Genomic DNA, 22693 nt, shown 5'->3' with positions numbered 1-22693 from the left:
TATTTGTGACATATGTATTTTGGTTGATTTTGTGAAACGTTTGTCAATCCTCCCCACAAACTCAATCATTTCCAGCTTACCACAGATAAGCAAGATAGTGAAGCCTATTTTACTATTGTGGGATTAGATCCATTAAATTGAGCTTTGTGAACGATTCACAGGATTTTTATAAAATGAACTAAAATGCGAGTGTTACAAACATGCGATCATGAGCAGTTTAGTTTTGGTAAAACAGGGGAGAATCAAGTCTCCCCACCTTCCACTACTGCACAAAGTTTGAGTTAAAAAAAACTCGAAACCGACAGGTCTCTTGCTTGCATAACTGTATACCAATTTATAAATTGTGACGTAAAACACCTTCAATTAGCTACTGGTGAAATGCCAATAAGAGCAGCGAGTTAAATGGCTGGCGATGTTTCAGAGTGATCATTTTTCCAAGATAAGTAATTTCATTTCCACCATGAACAAAGCATCTTCCGATGGATACATAAAGCTTTATAAAAAAAATCTTAGTCAATAGTTTCAAAATAGTTGAAAATAGTGACTTTTTGCGAGAAAAAGTGACTTTAGTGACTTGAGGTCGAAAAAAGAGACTTTTTAGTGACTAGCCCGAAAAAAGTGACCAAGTCACTAAAAAGTGACCCGCTACCAGGCCTGACATAAGTATCCGAATCCCCAAGCCAAAATAAGGCGCAGCATAGCAACCCCATCTACCATAAGCAAGTACAAAAATACATTACCCTGGTCAATGTGTGCTCTACAGGCGGCGACGAAAAATGTTCCATGTTTTCTCATGCACTATAATGCGCGTTTTTGATGAGCCAGAAGTAAGCCAAGTTTGTACTACACAATGTGCACACGCACCGCAGAAAGTATCAGAAAATCGTTAGACGATATAAAAGGTGAACAATTTAAGGAAGACCTAACATTTCATTCATAATCAGACGGAGCTACAGGACAGCGACAAAAAAATGGATGAGAACCAATTTATAAATAAATATAAAAAAAACTGCAAAGTACCTCGAAAACGGAAATTGTTTTTTTGTAGGACGAAAAAGAAAACATTCGATATAAGTAACATAAATGCACGATGAAGAAACGAACTCTAGAGTCTTGAATCTTCTCTTAGGGCCAATTTATTTACCCCCACCACTTAAATCGGTTCTTACAGTAAGACAACCCGACGTCTAAGCTGCCGCTAACTGCAAAACAGTCCCATCTCTGTTGAACAAAATACGGGAGATCATTGTGTACGCCGATTTAAACAGGGTTGTTCCATGTCCATGAGGCCATCCACCCAACTAGCAGATATTTCCTCTTCTTTCCATATTTTTGCCATAATTCGTAGCTGCTCACACCCATGTTTGAGGAGCTCGGCCGCAGCCGATTGCTAGTCCATTCCCTATCGATTATGGGTCGGATGAAGTCCTTTGTACCGACCTGAGTGTTAGCATCTCCGATAACAATATCGTCATGCTTTGGTTTATCAAGACATTAATGAAACGACGACCAAGAACTGCAAGTCGTCGGATTTATCGTTTGTAGTGGTGCGTAGATGCTTATTGTAAGGGTGTAATTGAAGAATATGGCCGGTATCCGTCATAGATCCGCTAATGGGTTTCTACCTCATAACTCGCATCATTTGCTTTCTCATCACTAAGAAACCAACTACGTATATGCTCTTTTTTTCCGCGGCTGCTGTAAAAAAAAGTTAAATTTGAATGCAGTATTGGTCGTGGGATCTACGGCTTTAAATTCACGTTCTCCAGGTTTAGGCCAGAAGGTTCACTCTTCCGTCTGCCAGGTTCATTTAGGGACGCTCCAGGTACCGAGCTTCTGATCATAGTCCTTATTGACAAAAATTAGGTGATTTTTTCTTCTTTTTCCATTTCTCGCGCTATTTGAAGGAAGTTCATAAGCAACATCCGAAACAATTTCTTATGGAATTCCTAGATGATTTGCAAAGGATTTATTGGAGGAATTTCTAAGACTTTTCTTGAGGGAAGTTCAAAAGTAACATCTTGATAAATTTCCAATGGAATTTTTGGAAGAATTTCCAAAGGAATTTTCTGTTGAATTTTGGGAGGAGTTTTGTACTGAATTTTAGAAGCAATTTCCGATGGAATACCTGAAGGAGTTTTTGAACTTTCGTGACAACTTCTAAAGGAAGTACATAAGAAACATCTCCTCTCCTCAAATATTGCTCAAAAATTCCTCCAAAAACTCCTTTGGATATTTCTCCTGAAATTCTTTCAAGAAAATTTTCAGGAATTCCCCCGGAAATTTCATTGAAAATTTCTCTCAAAATTCATTCGAAAAATCCCTCCAGATGTTGCTTATGAACTATCCTGAGGAATTTCCACAAGAACCAACAAGAACCGCCATCGTTCCCTGGTTTCGTAGTCGGCATTGTTTCCGCCGATAGTCGATCGGCCTTCTTATTGGTCGAGTTGCAACGAAACTAGGAGCAAGGAAGATCCCCAAGCCACCCCGGCGATACCACTGGTAAGCCCGCAGCGAAGAGAGTTGCTCGCTGGCGGGTCGTCGGGCACAGAAGGGAGAAGAGTAAGGAAGGAAATGGAGTGGTGCAGTGCTGCCAGGAAAGGGAGCTCTAAAGACAGATTCACTAGCTTTAAGAGAGAGTGAAGACAAAAGTGACTAAGTGTCCCAAAGTGAAGCTCTGTGGTTTTCCCTGCATTTGATTGCGAGAGTTCCCTGTCCGCGAGTTGCTTGAGGTGAGCGTGCCGACCCTGAGGCCATTGGTTCAGGGAGTCTCAGCATAGCGCTGGGCATACTTACCCGATAATCACAAATTCCTGAAGGATTTTTAAATTGAACTCCTGAAGGAACTTCCGACATTCTTAGATTTCTCCAAGAATTTCTTTGGGCATTGCTTCAAGATTTCCTTCAGAAATTCCCCCAGGGATTTCTTTGAAAAATCCGCCGGAAAGCACTTGTTTCTTCGAAAATTGAAAGAATGAATTTTAAGAATTACTTCAAAACTTCCTCCTGGAATTCTTTCCGAAATTCTTCGAATCATTCATTTTGAAATATATTCACGAATTCCTTCTAAACATTCTCCAGAAATACCTTCCGAAACTCATTTAGAAATATCTTCTGAAAATTTTTATATTCTTTCAGATATTCCGTCGAAAATTGTTTTGGGGATTCGTTCTGGAATTCCTTTACAAATTCCTTCGGAAAATTATTAAGATTTTGAAAATTCGCGTAGAAATTTCTTCGGAAGTTGCTTTAGAATTTTTTTTTTAATTTGTTTTTAGGAATTCATTGAGAAGTTTCTTCTGGAATTCTACCGGAAATCCCTATAGATATTTTTTCACTAATACCTCAAGAAATTTCCTCAGAAACTCTTTCAGAAATTCCTGTTAGCGTTGAACTTAATTTCTAAACTAAAAAAAAAGACGTTGAAAGATGTTAAAATAAACATTAAAAAACAGAATTTTCTAAAAAGTCCTCTAGAAATTCCTTTAGAACTTTCTCCAGCAAAACTTTCAGAACTTTCTGCAAGAAAACACTTAGAATATTGCTCAGTTTTTTTTCAGCATCTCTTTTGGAAATTTCTCTGGAATTTTCTTCAGAATTTCCGGATTTTTTTTAAACATTTATGAGGAAATTTCTTCAGATTGTTTTTCGGTAATACCAGCGAATAATACTTCAAACAATTCTTTCGATTTTTAGGGATTCGTTTGGAAATAACATTTGGAATTTCTTGGGAAATCCCTTTAGGAAATCTTTGACTATTTCGTTTAAAATTCCATCAAAAAATCCTTCAAACATTCTGTTGGATATACCTTCAAAGAAGTAATAAAATATCAGATAGAATTCTGGTATTTTGTATGGTTTTATTGAGGAAAAGAACTCCTATAGGAATCGCTGAAAAAAATATCAGAGGGATTCTCGATGAAAAAATCCTACATTTCTCCAGACTTTCATTCAGTAATTTCTTTAGAAACTCCATCGGAAATTTCTAATAAAATTGATCAAAATTGGCGTGATATCAGATTTTTTTCAGAATAATGTTGGCGTATCTATATAATTAAATTTCAGTGAAAATATTCAATTAGAGACTAGAGTGCATATTCAGAAAATATTCAATTTAGCGAGTCACGTGCCCCATCGTGCCCTAGTTTTGAAATCCACTTAAGATCGCGGATACTCAATAAATGAATATTCATGCAAACGTTGCAACGAAAAGCAAGCCTTGTGTTTCATATGCTTCTTAGCCTGTTATTTCCATTGCTTTATGTAGGTATTCGGGAAATTTTTCTTAGTAGCGAACAAGTTTGTAGGAATCGTTCATAAGAAAAGCTGTTTCACACTGCTAGCTGACCCTTATATAAAAAAAAATAATATTCGCCCATAAAATACATGATAGTAAAACATTTAAGTAGAGTAAAATAAGGATGATAACTCATGCTTCGATATAACGTACAATTCGATATAACGTACAACTTTGAAATCGATATGTACGTTATATCGAAGTTAACCTGTATGTGTAAGGACATAAACGGGAACTATCTTACTGTAAGATTTACAGTTCGATGTTTTGCAATTCGGTCTCGAAGAACCGAACCCTTTTCGCTGAAAAACACAATAATAAACGAAGAAGAGTGTGATATGTAGTACACATGGAAATGACATAAATACTGCTAAAAATATAGAGCTCGTTCTCGTTTGAACGTCTACTGCCTAAGTAACAACACGGTTCATTTTATCTCAGAGAAGAAAACTTATAGTGGCGACGAGGATAAACTAAAGTAGTGAAGTTTGACAACGCGTACAACATAATTTAAAAAGGTGTTTTTAAAGTAGTTACTGGAATCCGGAGAGTTTGTGGGGTATTTGCTGTTGCTGCCATTTGCCGTTGCTGGATAGTCGAGAACGCCGCGGGAATTGGGAGTGTCGAGCCATAGGAAGTCTGTTGGGAACAGAGGTGGTGCTGTCCAGGGTAGTCACGAACCGGGATCGCTATTATTTAGCTTTATGGTGAGTGAAGTACCTCTCTTGATATTAGTAATTGCAAAGTAATTGTTTGGTGAACAATAGAGCATAGAGATTGATTTGAAAGAAGCCATTATCCTAACTAATTTGTAACTAATTTGCATATGGAGTTTTATTTACTGTGGAAATAGCCGGGCGATAGCGACGCCATTGCGATACCAGTGTCTAGCGCTTCCATAGCGACACAATTAACGGCAGTTCTGGAAGATTACCGGGGTGAGCGAAAAGATTGCTAACAGTGCAATACAAGCTGTTTCGGATTTTGAGACGGAGTAATACTTAGCCAAAGCATGGCGCTGATTGGAGTGGTTGATCCTTACGTTCTTAATACCTCTTTTTCCAATTATGTAGAGCATTTTGAGTATTTTTATCGGCTAATGCCTTAGCGGAGGATAAAAAGAAGGATTTATTCATGAATTTGTGTGGTATGGCAGTTTTCAATGAACTAAAATTGCTATACCCTGCCACTGATTTAAAGACTCTGAGTTATGCAGAAATAACAAAGAAACTTAAGAAGCGTTTTGATAGAATAGAATCAGAGGTAGTGTTGCGGTACAAATTTCGGTGCCGAATGCAAAGTCCGTAGGAGTCTGGGGAAAATTACATTTTGGCGGTAAGTTGATAGCTGAGCAGTGCGATTTCGGTGAGTTCCGTGACTCTGCAATCCGCGACCAGTTGATTTACGGTGTATATGACAAGGATTTACAGAGGCAATTATTGAATGAGGATAACTTGATTTTGAAATCGACGGAAAAACTGATTAAGAACCGAAATCTTGACGGAAAAACTGATTAAGAACCGGGATCTTGTCTCAGCTAGAGCGATGGCGATCAATTCAGATACTGTGAATTCCGTTAGATTTCGGTTAGGCCGGCGTGATACTAGATACGAAAAGAGATTTGATGCATATGGAAGGAGCGACAGGTCGCGAAGCAGAAATCGGGATTACTATAGCAGGGAAGGGATGATCGTGGACGTTCTGACTCGAATTACAGATCTCCCGGTAAAGGATAACTTTACGTGTTTCTTTTGTAAGCAGAAAGGGCACATACAAAGGAATTGTTTTCGCTTCAAGAATAGTCAGAAGGGTACAGTGAATTTCGTCAAGGAAAGTTCACGATTATTTCAAACGATTGCGAGTAGAATACGACACGGGGAGCGAGTCTACAGGTGATTACCTTTGTATGATGATCAAATCTATTACTCACATAAGTGAACCTTGTCTCCTTAATGTAGAAATCGAGGGAAAAACTGTTAAAATGGAGGCAGATAGTGGTTCAGCCGTCTCTGTGATGGGCAAAACAGAATTTTTCAACCTTTTTGGAAATTTCCCCATAAAAGCTTGTCACCGTAAGTTGGTAGTGGTAAATGGATCATCTTTCGAGATTTTTGGAGTCGCGAGGGTAAAAGTTTTGCTCAACAGAAGAGTAGCTCATATGGAGCTTGTGGTTTTGAACACTATCCGCCATTTCATTCCTTTGTTAGGAAGAGATTGGTTGGACAATTTTGTGATGGATGGAGGCAGAAACTATGTAATGTTTTCTCAATAAATGGCGCAAAAACTCGTGACGAAATAATTTTAAATGAAATAAAAGCAAAATATACTAACATTTTTGATGCTAACATTTCTACTCCCATCAGCGGTTTTGAGGCAGACTTGGTCCTTCGCGATGAAAAGCCAGTTTTTAAAAAAATCATATGACGTTCCCTACCGTTTGAAGGAGAAACTTTTAAGTTTATTGGATGAAATGGAAACAGATGGAATTATTACACCGATCAAAACTAGCTTTTGGGCTTCACCAGTGGTGGTGGTAGCTAAGAGGGATGAGTCTTTAAGACTAAGTTATTGACTGTAAAGTCTCAATTAATAAGGTGTTAATACCAAACACCTATCCGTTGCCAACGGCTCAGGATCTGTTTGCCTCGTTGGAGGATTGTAAAGTATTTTGTTCCTTAGATTTATCGAATGCCTATACACAACTGAAACTTTCTGAAAACTCTAAGAAATTTGTAGTTGTTAATACTATAAAGGAACTGTATACATACAACAGGCTCCCTCACGGAGCTTCGTCCAGCGCCGCGATCTTCCAGCAGGTAATGGACACGATTTTGAAAGATTTAGAATTTGTATTTTGCTACTTGGACGATGTGCTGATTGCTGGAAGATCTGTAGAAGAATGCCGTTCAAGATTGATGGAAGTTTTAGACCGTTTGTCAAAAGCAAACATAAAAGTAAATTTAAGCAAATGTAAGTTTTTTGTCACTAGTTTACCATATTTAGGTCATATTATTTCGGACAAGGGGCTAGCACCTAACCCTGACAAAGTAGCGACGATTAAAAATGGTCAAATTCCACAGAACACAACTCGATTAAAAGCCTTCCTTGGGTTAATAAATTTTTATGAAATATTTTTAAGAAACCTCTCTTCAACTTTGAGCCCCCTTTACAGATTGCTAAAAAAGGACACCAAATACGTGTGGGACAGTGCTTGTGATAAAGCGTTTAATGGTTGTAAAAATCAGTTGCTTGAGGCAAAATTTTTAGTTTTGTACAACCCTAAACTACCGATAGTTGTAAGTGCAGATGCATCTTCCTATGGTTTGGGGGGAGTAATATCCCATGTAATTGATGGTACAGAAAGGCCTATTTGTTTTGTCAATTTTATGCCGCCGACTAACACCAATTGCAAGAGAGTTCGTGAGGCTGTACCAGGCGGAACGCTCTACTACAGACCAGGTGTTCGGCGTACGTCAGGTATTGCAGAAATGCCGCGAATACAACGTGCCCACACATCATCTATTTATCGACTTCAAAGCCGCATATGATACAATCGATCGGGACCAGCTATGGCAGCTAATGCACGAAAACGGATTTCCGGATAAACTGATACGGTTGATCAAGGCGACGATGGATCGGGTGATGTGCGTAGTTCGAGTATCAGGGGCATTCTCGAGTCCCTTCGAAACGCGCAAAGAGTTACGGCAAGGTGATGGTCTTCCGTGTCTGCTATTCAACATCGCTTTGGAGGGAGTAATACGAAGGGCAGGGATTGACACGAGTTGTACGATTTTCACGAAGTCCGTCCAGTTATTTGGTTTCACCGACGACATTGATATCATGGCACGTAACTTTGAGAGGATGGAGGAAGCCTACATCGGACTGAAAAGCGAAACTAAACGGATTGGACTAGTCATCAACACGTCGAAGACGAAGTACATGATAGGAAGAGGCTCAAGAGAGGTCAATGTAAGCCACCCACCGCGAGTTTCTATCGGTGGTGACGAAATCGAGGTGGTTGAAGAATTCGTGTACTTGGGCTCACTGGTGACCGCCGATAACGATACCAGCAGAGAAATTCGGAGGCGCATAGTGGCTGGAAATCGTACGTACTTTGGACTCCGCGAGACGCTCCGATCGAATAGAGTTCGCCGCCGTACCAAACTGATTATCTACAAAACGCTTATACGACCGGTAGTTCTCTACGGACACGAGACCTGGACGATGCTCGTGGAGGAACAACGCGCACTAGGAGTTTTTGAAAGGAAAGATTTGCGGACCCTCCGCAGACTGCGTGGTTGGCGAAGTGCAGCCATGGACCGAGCTGAATGGAGCAGACTTTTATGTGCAGCACAGGCCACTCCGGCCTTAGTCTGATAATAAATAAATAAATATGTTACCCAGTGGCAAACATATTGAAATTATTGTAATTCGCTTTAGTAGATCCCTTATTGCAAGACATGTTCAAAACGCATTCTTACCCTACCGCTGATTTGACTATGCGTCCAATTTGGGAATCTCGAGCTCGTTCAGTAGCCGCTAGGTTGCGAAGGCCGACAGAAGTCCTTCGTAGCTTAGTTGGTTAAAGCACCAGTCTAGCGTACTGTAGGGTCATGGGTTCGAGTCCCATCAAAGGGAAAGTGGTTACCTCCAATACATTTTCCAAATCAATATCTTCCACATAACGTACATATTCACATATGAGTTTTCATAACATTGTAAATTAACGTCCAAGTCGGTTTAATCCCCGGAAATAGGCAATTAACTTTGATTGAACTGACGATTTGATGATTGTTCGTGATTCCCGTATCACGTTAAACAAGGTTGATCGGAGGCTTTCGAAGTATTTGAGCGTAAGGTACTGCGGTTGCGGACAAAACTCGGTGGTAGACAGGAGAACGACATCTAGCGGCGTCGTATGAAATACGAATTAAACATCTACGGCGTCCGGCGCATGAGAAACAAAAACTTGAGCATGAGAATTACAAACAAATAGGTACTTACCAATTGCGAATCATTTAAAATAATGGAGTTTCGGCATAAATGTATAAACTGCCCGTATTGTAGATTAATGCGTGTTCCTTACTGATATTAATAAACAAAATATGTACATAAAGTAAATATAAAATTCGTTACTAAAAGTTTGTAAATCAATATTAATAACATACAATAAAAACAAGTTTTCCACGAGACGTCTCATCGTTTTTTCTTCTAAACCTATGACTTAAAATTCTGTCTTTATACAGGAAAATAACGTTACTACTTACACATAAACAAATCATATCTGTGTCAGAAAAAAACGAGAGAGCCTTCACTGCGAATGTTGTATCACTACCATAATTAATAGTCATTATTGTGCTTGTTGAGTTGCTGTAAAGTTACGAGATGTAGTAGCGTTCTACGAGTGAACGTGGCTTAGAATCACATTTGTTGTATTGAAACTGTTCTCAGTTTGTGTTACACCATCCCACGCGTGTGGGACAAGACGATTGATCTACGATCAAAATTCCATCTCCTCCATGGTTCGGGACAGCCGGTTGCTGTCGATGCGCCGCCGTTGGCTTCGCCGGACGGCATCCGCTCTGCGGTACGGCTCATTCTTCAAACCCAGCAGAATGTCCTCCAGGGCACCGTTGTAGACCTCGTCCTGCTGGAGCAGCTTCTTCTCCCGTACCGAGTTGGTCTTGGTTTTAAGCTCGTTGATGACTGCCTCCTGTGGGGTGGGATTACGGAAAAGAAGGTTTTGGTAAGGCAATTAGGTGGCATGTGGAAAGTTGGACTTTCGGATGTTCATGGGATGCAACTAAGGTCAAACTTCCTTCGCTATTGTCATGGTTATGATGCCTTTCTTTTTATCTTTTGAAGTACAGAATTACATCGAGATTCCTATCCTAATATTCTACAGAAATTGAGATTGAGAAAAATAATGCAAATCGGTTATAGGGGATTATGTGATCCAAGGAAAATCAATTATTGATGAAACACACTCATAAATGTCTTATGTAACTGTAACTATGCAAAATCTCATACAATCGACATAAGTTATCGACATAGATAAAAGTCACCCACAATGTCATAAACTGTTTCTTTGTTGTACGTTGTGAAAGGAAGTTTGACGGTATAACATTTTCATGTTCTTAACAAATATGACTAAGTATTTGCCGTTGATTTTATATTTATAAATGCCACGGAACATCACGTGTGCTTATAATCGTAGGGTCAAAAGTTTACCATAAAGCTACTAAATGCAAAGTGAATTTACAAGCAGATGGTTGGTTAGTTGATGAACACTTTGTGCTTTTAACAGCTTAAGCATAATTACACGTGCACGTACCATACGATAAAGCGCAATGAATTGAAGATAAAAGCGTGCAATTAAATGTGTGATAGTCGTGCGAAATCTAACGGTAAGAATTATGCTAATTACCTTCCTTCCACTGTATCGTGCTTGTTGATACCAACTAGGTACTTAACTTGCGTGTGGGAGGGCTTCTGTTTAGCGCTCACGGCGATTAAGCATTCCCCTAATGCTACATTCATTGAATGAGGCACATACCCTATTTAAACGTGGGAAAATGTCTGTTTGTTTGATGTTACCCACCAACCAACAAGCAACTAACTGGTAAAGCAAAGGAACAGCAAACCGTTTAAATGGGGAATCCACACACCGATGATGGATGCCTACAAATTATGTTTTGTTTCGCTTTTTGTTTGTACCAATAAAAACCAGACAGTTGAAAGATAAAACATAAATAAAATAATTTAAACCCATTTGCACAGAAAACGTGATACTTTGCATACCTTCAAAGTCACATGGTTATAACCTGGCCATGCATGGTTTACCTTTACACGCATGGGAAGCATGGCACTAATGTCTTCGGTTGAAGGAACGAAAGTTTAATGAAGCGATTAGAATGGAAACGTGCGTTTGCAATGATTTTTTATTTCGGATACGGAACCGCAATTTGAATGCATTTAAATTTTTCGAACAGAATAATAAAAAGGTTTATGAATTCGCCAGTTGAGTGAAATGCAATTGAAAATTGACATAGACAATGGCTTTTTACTTTTCTTTATTGGTCTAATTAATAGACATTGGTCGAATATATGTTTGATTATACCTAGTTTGCAATTCCAGTTTGAGAAAACAGCCCTTGATAAGATTGACTAATTTGGTGATTTTACGGAGATTTATCGCATATCCAGAAATTTATAAGGATTGCTTGAGCTTCTAAAGTAGCTTTTAAAGCTTTATTGTAAGCGAAATCAACGTGGCGACCTCAAGTGCTTCAAGAAATAATCGCACACTGCTTTTAAGTGATCGCGCTATCGTCCACGTTAGTTGCATTAGCCTTTTTCATCGCCCCATAATAGTTGATAACAACAACTCTAACCCCAGCTCATCCATTCCTTCACCTTCACTTCCCGCAGATCATATGAGCAGCAGCTAACCCCATTTCTTCAATAAACACTTCGCAAACCGCAACCATTTGTATCGTCCGCAAAGCCAACCGTCTCTTAAAGAGCCCCACACATAGGATACGTTTGCGTTGCGTTTAACACATTTCCCATTCTATGTGTGGGGCTCTTTAACATCAGGAGGAAACTTCAGCATTAAAACAACATTACACGTAGCATATCATAACACAGGGTTCAAAATGGCTGGGGTGATTTTTTTTTGAGAATTTTGTTATTTATAACTACACTGGAGTCGGTTTTTGTTTTTACGCGGGGGATACGTTCCGCGTAAATCCCAAAAACCGCGTGAAAACAACTTCACTGAACGATTTTTTGTGGGTTTCTCGTGTTTGTTTCCTAACCTTTTTGAAAAACCGCGTAATAAACGAATTTTATTCAAAATTCGGTTTTTCGCTATTTTCACGCGTAACCAATGGTTGTCCAAGAAATTCCTGAAGTAAGGCCTTTGATCTACACGCGTAGCCAAAGGTCTGTCGACCAGTTTCAAATATGGTGCATGATCCTTGTGCTACATAGAAAAGAATTTGTACAAAACATGGATTCTTGGCCATTCAAGACACTCCTGGAGGGGTGTCCTACGAAAGGCTGAAACACATAAGGCAGAATACTCATAAGGCTGAACTCAAAAAGCTGAAATCCAGAAAGGCTGAAAGTATCAGAAGATTTCGAAGTATCGGAAGGCTGAAATTGATGGGATGAAATGAATCCCAACCATACGATATGCTGTACCAACTATATTGAGTGGTTGGATAGTGAATAATGAATAAAGAATAGAGAATGATGAATAAAGAAGAAAGAAGAATAAAAAATTAAGAAGAATAAAGAATACAGAATGATGAATAAAGTAGAATAAAGAATGAAGAAGAATAAAGAATAAAAAATAAAGAATTGAGAATAAAGAATAATGAATAAAGAATTGAAAATATAGAATAAAGAATAATGAATAAAGAATAAAGAATAAAGAATAAAGAATAAATAATAAAGAATAAAGAATAAAGAATAAAGAATAAAGAATAAAGAATAAAGAATAAAGAATAAAGAATAAATAATAAAGAATAAAGAATAAAGAATATAGGATATAGAATATAGAATTGAGAATAAAGAATAAAGAATATAGAATAAAGAATAAAAAATAAAGAATGAAGAATAAAGAATATAGAATAAAGAATAAAGAATAAAGAATAAAGAATAAAGAATAAAGAATAAAGAATAAAGAATAAAGAATAAATAATAAAAAATAAAGAATAAAGAATAAAGAATAAAGAATAAAGAATTGAGAATAAAGAATAAAGAATATAGAATAAAGAATAATGAATAAAGAATAAAGAATAAAGAATAAAGAATAAAGAAAAAAAAAAAAAGAATAAAGAATAAAGAATAAAAAATAAAGAATAAAGAATAAAGAATAAAGAATAAAGAATAAAGAATAAAGAATAAAGAATAAAGAATAAAGAATAAAGAATAAAGAATAAAGAATAAAGAATAAAAGAATAAAGAATAAAAGAATAAAGAATAAAGAATAAAGAATAAAAGAATAAAGAATAAAGAATAAAGAATAAAGAATAAAAGAATGAGAATAAAGAATAAAAGATAAAGAATAAAGAATAAAAGAATAAAAGAATAAGAATAAAGAATAAAGAATAAAGAATAAAGAATAAAGAATAAAGAATAAAGAATAAAGAATAAAGAATAAAGAATAAAGAATAAAAGAATAAAGAATAAAGAATAAAAGAATAAAGAAGAATAAAGAATAAAGAATTGAGAATAAAGAATAAAAAAAATGAAGAATAAAAAATAAGGAATAAAAAAAAATTAAAAAATAAAGAATAAAGATTAAAGAATAAAGAATAGAGAATAAAAGAATAAAGAATAAAGAATAAAAGAATAAAAGAATAAAGAATAAAGAATAATGAACAAAGAATAAAGAATAAAAGAATAAAGAATAAAGAATAAAGAATAAAGAATAAAGAAGATATAATGAAGAATAAAGGATAATGAATAAAGAAAAAAGAATAAAGGATAAAGAATAATGAATAAAGAATTAAGAATAAAGAATAAAGAATAAAGAATAAAAGAATAAAAGAATAAAAGAATAAAGAATAAAGAATAAAGAATAAAGAATAAAGAATAAAGAATAAAGAATAAAGAATAAAGAATAAAGAATAAAGAATAAAGAATAAAAGAATAAAGAATAAAAGAATAAAGAATAAAGAATAAAGAATAAAAGAATAAAGAATAAAGAATAAAGAATAAAGAATAAAAGAATAAAAGAATAAAGAATAAAGAATAAAGAATAAAGAATAAAGAATAAAGAATAAAAGAATAAAGAATAAAAGAATAAAGAATAAAGAATAAAAGAATAAAGAATAAAGAATAAAGAATAAAGAATAAAAGAATAAAGAATAAAAGAATAAAGAATAAAGAATAAAGAATAAAGAATAAAGAATAAAGAATAAAGAATAAAGAATAAAGAATAAAGAATAAAGAATAAAGAATAAAGAATAAAAGAATAAAGAATAAAGAATAAAGAATAAAGAATAAAAGAATAAAGAATAAAGAATAAAGAATAAAGAATAAAGAATAAAAGAATAAAGAATAAAGAATAAAGAATAAAAGAATAAAGAATAAAGAATAAAAGAATAAAGAATAAAGAATAAAGAATAAAAGAATAAAGAATAAAGAATAAAGAATAAAGAATAAAGAATAAAGAATAAAGAATAAAAGAATAAAAGAATAAAGAATAAAGAATAAAGAATAAAAGAATAAAGAATAAAGAATAAAGAATAAAGAATAAAGAATAAAGAATAAAGAATAAAGAATAAAGAATAAAGAATAAAAGAATAAAGAATAAAGAATAAAGAATAAAAGAATAAAGAATAAAGAATAAAGAATAAAGAATAAAGAATAAAAGAATAAAAGAATAAAGAATAAAGAATAAAGAATAAAGAATAAAGAATAAAGAATAAAGAATAAAGAATAAAGAATAAAGAATAAAGAATAAAAGAATAAAGAATAAAGAATAAAGAATAAAGAATAAAAGAATAAAGAATAAAGAATAAAGAATAAAGAATAAAGAATAAAGAATAAAAGAATAAAGAATAAAGAATAAAGAATAAAGAATAAAGAATAAAAGAATAAAGAATAAAGAATAAAGAATAAAGAATAAAGAATAAAGAATAAAGAATAAAAGAATAAAGAATAAAGGATAAAGAATAGAGAATAGAGAAAAAATAAAGAATAAAAATAAAGAATAAAAATAAAGAATAAAAAATAAAGAATAAAGAATAAAGAATAAAGAATAAAGAATAAAGAATAAAGAATAAAGAATAAAGAATAAAGAATTAAGAATAAAGAATAAAGAACAAAGAAAAAAACGGAATAAAGAATAAAGAATAAAGAATAAAGGATAAAGAATAAAGAATAAAGAATAAAGAGTAAAGAATAAAGAATAAAGAATTAAGAATAAAGAGTAAAGAATAAAGAATAATGAATAAAAAATAAAGAATAAAGAATAAAAATAAAGAATAAAGAATAAAGAATAAAGAATAAAGAATAAAGAATAAAGAATAAAGAATAAAGAATAAAGAATAAAGAATAAAGAATAAAGAATAAAGAATAAAGAATAAAGAATAAATAATAAATAATAAATAATAAATAATAAAGAATAAAGAATAAAGAATTGAGAATAAAGAATAAAGAATAAAGAATAAAGAATAAAGAATTGAGAATAAATAATAAATAATATAGAATAAAGAATAATGAATAAAGAATAAAGAATAAAGAATAAAGAATATAGAATAAAGAATAAAGAATAATGAATAAAGAATAAAGAATAAAGAATAAGGAATAAAAAATAAAGAATAAAAAATAAAGAATAAAGAATAGAGAATAAAGAATAAAAGAATAAAGAATAAAGAATAAAGAATAAAAGAATAAAGAATAAAGAATAAAGAATAAAGAATAAAGAATAAAGAATAAAGAATAAAAGAATAAAGAATAAAGAATAAAGAATAAAAGAATAAAAGAATAAAGAATAAAGAATAAAAGAATAAAGAATAAAGAATAAAAGAATAAAGAATAAAAGAATAAAGAATAAAGAATAAAGAATAAAGAATAAAGAATAAAGAATAAAGAATAAAGAATAAAGAATAAAGAATAAAGAATAAAGAATAAAGAATAAAGAATAAAGAATAAAGAATAAAGAATAAAGAATAAAGAATAAAGAATATAGAATATAGAATAAAGAATTGAGAATAAAGAATAAAGAATATAGAATAAAGAATAAAAAAAAAAGAATGAAGAATAAATAATAAATAATAAATAATAAATAATAAAGAATAAAGAATAAAGAATAAAGAATTGAGAATAAAGAATAAAAAATAAAGAACATATAATTGAGAATAAAGAATAAAGAATAAAGAATAAAGAATAAAGAATAAAGAATAAAGAATAAAGAATAAAGAATAAAGAATAAAGAATAAAGAATAAAAAATAAAGAATAAAGAATAAATAATAAAGAATAAAGAATAAAGAATAAAGAATAAAGAATATAGAATAAAGAATAAAGAATAAAGAATAAAGAATAAAGAATAAAGAATAAAGAATAAAGAATAAAGAATAAAGAATAAAGAATAAAGAATAAAGAATAAAGAATAAAGAATAAAGAATAAAGAATAAAGAATAAAGAATAAAGAATAAAGAATAAAGAATAAAGAATAAAGAATAAAGAATAAAGAATAAAGAATATAGAATATAGAATAAAGAATTGAGAATAAAGAATAAAGAATATAGAATAAAGAATAAAGAATAAAGAATGAAGAATAAATAATAAATAATAAATAATAAATAATAAATAATAAAGAATAAAGAATAAAGAATAAAGAATTGAGAATAAAGAATAAAGAATAAAGAATTGAGAATAAAGAATAAAGAATAAAGAATAAAGAATAATGAATAAAGAATAAAGAATAAAGAATAAAGAATAAAGAATAAAGAATAAAGAATAAAGAATAAAGAATAAAGAATAAAGAATAAAGAATAAAGAATAAAGAATAAAGAATAAAGAATAATGAATAATGAATAAAGAATAAATAATAAAGAATAAAGAATAAAGAATAAAGAATAAAAAATAAAAAATAAAGAATAAAGAATAAAAAATAAAGAATGAAGAATAAATAATAAATAATAAATAATAAAGAATAAAGAATAAAGAATTGAGAATAAAGAATAAAGAATAAAGAATTGAGAATAAAGAATAAAGAATAAAGAATATAGAATAAAGAATAATGAATAAAGAATAAAGAATAAAGAATAAAGAATAAAAGAATAAAGAATAATGAATAAAAGAATAAAGAATAAAGAATAATAAATAAAGAATAAAGAATAATAAATAAAGAATAAAGAATAAAGAATAAAGAATAAAGAATAAAGAATAAAAAATAAAGAATAAAGAATAATAAATAAAGGTTAAATAATAAAATATATAGAGAAAAAAGAATAAAGAATAAAGAATAATGAATAAAGAATAAAGAACAAAGAATGAAGAATAAAGAATAAAGAATAAAGAATAAATAATAAAGAATAAAGAATAAAAGAATAAAAGAATAAAGAATAAAGAATAAAAGAATAAAGAATAAAGAATAAAAATAAAGAGTAAAGAATAAAGAATAAAGAATAAAGAATAAAGAATATAGAATATAGAATAAAGAATTGAGAATAAAGAATAAAGAATATAGAATAAAGAATAAAAAATAAAGAATGAAGAATAAATAATAAATAATAAATAATAAATAATAAAGAATAAAGAATAAAGAATAAAGAATAAAGAATTGAGAATAAAGAATAAAGAATAAAGAATTGAGAATAAAGAATAAAGAATAAAGAATATAGAATAAAGAATAAAGAATAATGAATAAAGAATAAAGAATAAAGAATAAAGAATAAAGAATAAAGAATAAAGAATAAAGAATAAAGAATAAAGAATAAAGAATAAAGAATAAAGAATAAAGAATAAAGAATAAAGAATAAAGAATAAAGAATAATGAATAATGAATAAAGAATAAATAATAAAGAATAAAGAATAAAGAATAAAGAATAAAGAATAAAAAATAAAAAATAAAGAATAAAGAATAAAAAATAAAGAATGAAGAATAAATAATAAATAATAAATAATAAAGAATAAAGAATAAAGAATTGAGAATAAAGAATAAAGAATAAAGAATAAAGAATTGAGAATAAAGAATAAAGAATAAAGAATATAGAATAAAGAATAATGAATAAAGAATAAAGAATAAAGAATAAAGAATAAAGAATAAAGAATAATGAATAAAGAATAAAGAATAAAGAATAAAGAATAAAGAATAAAGAATAAAGAATAATGAATAAAGAATAAAGAATAAAGAATAAAGAATAAAGAATAAAGAATAATGAATAAAGAATAAAGAATAAATAATAAAGAATAAAGAATAAAGAATAAAGAATAAAGAATAAAGAATAAAGAATAAAGAATAAAGAATAAAGAATAAAGAATAAAGAATAAAGAATAAAGAATAAAGAATAAAGAATAAAGAATAAAGAATAAAGAATAAAGAATAATGAATAATGAATAAAGAATAAAGAATAAAGAATAAGGAATAAAAAATAAAGAATAAAGAATAGTATATTCTAATATATTATAGATAAAAATTGCACAGAGAATAAGGAAAAAGGAAAGAAGAAAGAAGAAGACCAAGAAGAGAGAAAGAAGACAGTAGAAGGGGAAGGAAAAAAGACAAAAGATTATAGAAAAAACCCAGATCAATCCACCTAGCGTTGGTGGTGCCTTTCTCGCGTATTAAAAATAAGAAAAACACATAAGAGAGGTCGAAATAGCACTTTAGGGGGATAGATTTTACTTTTTCTATCAATTCATATGCATTTGCGGTCATTTGAATGCATTGCTGAAATCTTCGAAAAAAAATTTTTTTTTTCGTTTTTGAAAATTTTTTTCCCAAGGGGGGACCCTTGGCAGAAAAACAATGTTTTTTCAATAATTTTGGAACGCAATGACCGATCGGGCCAATTTTCAATAGGAAATGACTAGACCGCAATCCGCGTCGACTGCAACTTGTTGCGAGCAAATCGAATGATGATAAGTACCAAAAAGTGTGTCACATTTTTGTACACTCACACACACATGCAGTCAACGTGGCCTTTGGGACTACTGTACAGACCGTTTGTACATCGTGAATCCAGCTATTGGGAACCATAAAAAAGATTTTTCGCAGTCTGCAGTTTTCATTTTGTTTGGATCATGCCTATATTATATCTTGTTTCAATTGTATTTTGTTTATGGATTATTCTCTTAATATTGTGTGTAATGTAAACTCATCAATCATATGTAATTAGTAGAAATTAAGTTAATAAGATCATTGGGGCTATTATTAGCCTGTTGATCGGTAGAACAGATAAAACAAAACAAATAAAACAAAACACACATACATACACACATACAGACATCACCTCAATTCGTCGAACTGAGTCGATTGGTATATAACACTATGGGTCTCCGAGCCTTCTATCAAAAGTTCGGTTTTGGAGTGATCCTATAGCCTTTACGTATACTTTGTATACGAGAAAGGCAAAAACATAGAAGAAGGAAGAAGGAAAAAGTAAGATAAAGATGGAAGAAGGAATAATGATGAAGCAAGAAGAAACAAGGAAGAAGGAAGGGTAAAGATGGAAGAACGTAGAAGGGAGAAAGAAGAAGGAACAAGAATGAAGAAAAAATGAAGAAGGAAAAGAAAGAAGAAGGAAAAAGGAAAAAAGGAAGGAAAATGAAAGAAGAAAATAAACAGGATAAAAGTAGAAAGAAAGATGAAGAAACAAGGGACAAGGTAAAAAAAAGAAGAAAAGACAAAAAAAAAGAAAAGGAAAAAAGGGTGGAAGAAAGAAGAAAGTAGAATAAAGAAAGAATAGAGAAAAAGGAAGAAGAAGCTAGGAAAAGAAAGAAGGTAGAGGAAAGACGACAGAAAAGGAGGAAAAACAAGATAATGAAAGAAGGCAGAAAGAGGAAGAAAAAATGAAGAAAAAACAAGGAAAAGGAAAAAAATGGAAAAAGGGACAAGCAAGTAGGAAGAAAGAAGGGAGAATGAAGAAAGAAGGAAGAAGAGAGAAGAATAAAGAACAAAAAATAAGAAAGTAATCTTGGCAAGAATAAAAAACCAAATACAAGAACCAAGAACAATAAAGTCTTGTTTCTTTCTATATAACCTCAAAAAATTTTGAGCTGTGTAGACTAAAAAATAAAAATTCCGTATAAAAATTGAAAAACAACAAGAAGTTGCAAGAAGGTTGCGGATCATTTAAGTTTGTGCCCCTATTAACGTCCAATGTGAATTCTTCTATTAAAATTGATTTCTCACGATTTTTCAGCCTTCCGTGTTCAGCCTTATGAGTTTTCAGCTTTTTGTGATTCAGCGTTTTGTGGAAGACTCCTCCTGGAGTAAGGCCTTGTGTGCCCTCCTTAGCCGTGCGGTGAGATGCGCGGCTACAAGGCAAGACCATGTTGAGGGTGGCTGGTTCGATTCCCTTTGCCTGTCTAGGCAATTTTCGTTTTAGAAATCGCAGCAAGGCTTTTCGATCTTCACGCGTAAGCAAAGGTCTGTCGACCTGTTTCAAATATAATGCGTGCTCCTTGTGGTACATGGAATAAATTTCGAGATGCGCGTGACAATAGTCACGTAAATAACGAACTGAGTCAGGGACGTTGTACGGGTCGGACAGGAGAGCGACATCGACATCGGCAGATGCAGAGTTGTTAAGATTCAACTGTGTTACTTGCATGGCTTCTTCTTGTTTTCCTCTCCAAAGGGACACGGAGGTCCACCCATAACGTGATTACATGCTTGCTTTTTGCTGGCGCATATGGACACTTTGGTGCCTTATCGCATTCCTGCGCCTTGTGCCCTTCCTAACCACAATGATGACACATGTTGCTACGGTAGGACTTATGTCCCGACTCTAAGCACCCATAGTACCTGACCACTGAAGGTGGCTGAAGTTTGCTTATTGGGCATACTGACCAGCCGATTTCAACTTCCCTCGGTCCATAACCTAGGGTAGGCTAGCTGCGTGCCAAAGGGACGACCTTTGTACCGCACTGCTCTCTGACGGCAGAGACGACGTCGTCCGCGTTCGTTATATCGTCCAGTTGCTTGCACTGGAAGGTCACTTCCGTCCCCAACGACCTCACCACGGCGCACAGTGGCGGAAAGCCGGACAAAACCTCAAAAAAAATTCGTGATTTTCGTGAAGCCCATATTTTTTAATTTAACATATATATTGAATGAGCTTGTTCCAAAAATTTTTGATTGTAGCTTGTAAATTAAATTTTTGATTTCTTGTTAAAGTTCATTCCGTAAAGTGTCTCCCGAACAAATATGTATGGGAAAATGAAATTTGGCTAAACTTGTGCTCCACGTTTCAGCATCAAGATCTTTTCACCGGTCTTGGTGTGTCTGACGCTTCGAGCGTCCTGTTCCAGCGCCGAAAGCTTTTCGGTCGCCCGCATCGACGTCGGCGTACTTATCCTTATTAGTTTTCACCAACATGGCCTCTACTCTATCCTTAACATTCTATGCTTGTCGAGATGCGCTCGACTTCCGCTTTGAGCTACTGACCAGGGATTTTCAGTCCCTTGTGCCGATGGCACCGGCCGGCTGGTACCCTCTTGCGGCCCTGGGACTTGCACACCTAATTTATTTAACCGAGATCTCAGCAATTTGCTCAACTTTTACCAAGATTCGCACAGCCGAGCCCCAGCAAACATGTTTTTCGCTGTCAAAGTTACTGAAAATCAGTAAATAATTCGCCGGAAATCCAGCTAACAAACCTCATTTTTGACGGGATATCAGTTTTTTTTTATTTTGCTGGGCATACGGCTGTGCGGATTTTGCCGAGTTGCTACAGTCAACGCCATTCGGGCTTCATTACACCCCGATCTGCTCCGTCAAGACGACGTTAGGTTTTGCTCTAGGTACCTTTCCCGGTTTGCTGCCTGAGCCGTTTTTGGTTTATAGACGCAGTCTTTTCCTCGTTAGTCGTCAGGGCAAAATCAATCGCCTCGTGGGCCAAAGTCGCTCTTCCAAGGAACGAGAAAGCCTTGGTTGAGCACCTTTGTCGGCCTTCTCGCTTCCCCCGGGTGACTGATAAATCGTTCTGTTCTTGTCTATACGGTCTGCTGGTCTTTTAATGTTAACTTACGACTCGAACAGCATTGCGGTGCACCAGCAGGTTCTGTTTCAGTTTCTTACTGATGTTCTGCCTTCCGTTTGTGAACTCGATAATGTTATCGAGTTGCTCGACGACCAGCCGCATCCCGAGTTGTGGCCTAAATATTGTACCTAAATCGCAAAGTAGTCTAGATCATAGACATTATAGGTTCCTTAGACGAGCTAAGGCGAAGACAAGTGTAGCCAAACGAGCATGACGTCACGATTGCAATCCAAGCAATGGAATGTGTGACGTCAAATCCGCTTGGTACACTTCTCCCTTCTCACTTCTCACTGTTTCATCTTCACTTCTCGCCTTTTACTTCTCACTTCTCGATTCTCACTTCTCAACTATTTTTTTCCTTACTTGTTCACTTCTCGTATCGAATTTCTCACTTCTCACTTCTAAATCTTACTTCTCACTTGTAGCTTCTCATTTCTCGGCTCTCACTTATCATTTCTCGTTTCTCACTTCTCACTTTTCAAATCTCACATCTTTATCTAATTTCTCACTTCTCACTATTCACTTCTCGCCTCTCACTTCTTACTTCTCGCTTCTCACTTCTCACTTCACACTCTCCACTTCTCCCATCTAACATCACCCTTCTTGCCATCACTTCCCGAGTAGACGAAAATAGCTCAATAATATCAAATGTTGATAAGA

General features: G+C 33.0%; 1 protein-coding gene across 1 annotated transcript in view; it reads right to left on the bottom strand.

Annotated features, from left to right (window-relative positions):
- Window positions 1-9361: 9361 nt before the first annotated feature.
- LOC134225255 (formin-like protein) overlaps window positions 9362-22693 on the bottom strand; it is a 269171-nt gene continuing 255839 nt past the window's right edge. The window contains exon 11 of the mRNA XM_062705180.1: window positions 9362-10013. Within this exon, the coding sequence (XP_062561164.1) occupies window positions 9801-10013 (213 nt within the window). The 3' untranslated portion in view covers window positions 9362-9800. The remainder of the gene's footprint in view (window positions 10014-22693) is intronic.

The sequence above is a fragment of the Armigeres subalbatus genome, chromosome 3 (genome assembly GCF_024139115.2).
Source record: "Armigeres subalbatus isolate Guangzhou_Male chromosome 3, GZ_Asu_2, whole genome shotgun sequence".
Lineage (NCBI taxonomy): Eukaryota > Metazoa > Arthropoda > Insecta > Diptera > Culicidae > Armigeres > Armigeres subalbatus.
This window is presented reverse-complemented; position numbering and strand designations above follow the sequence as displayed.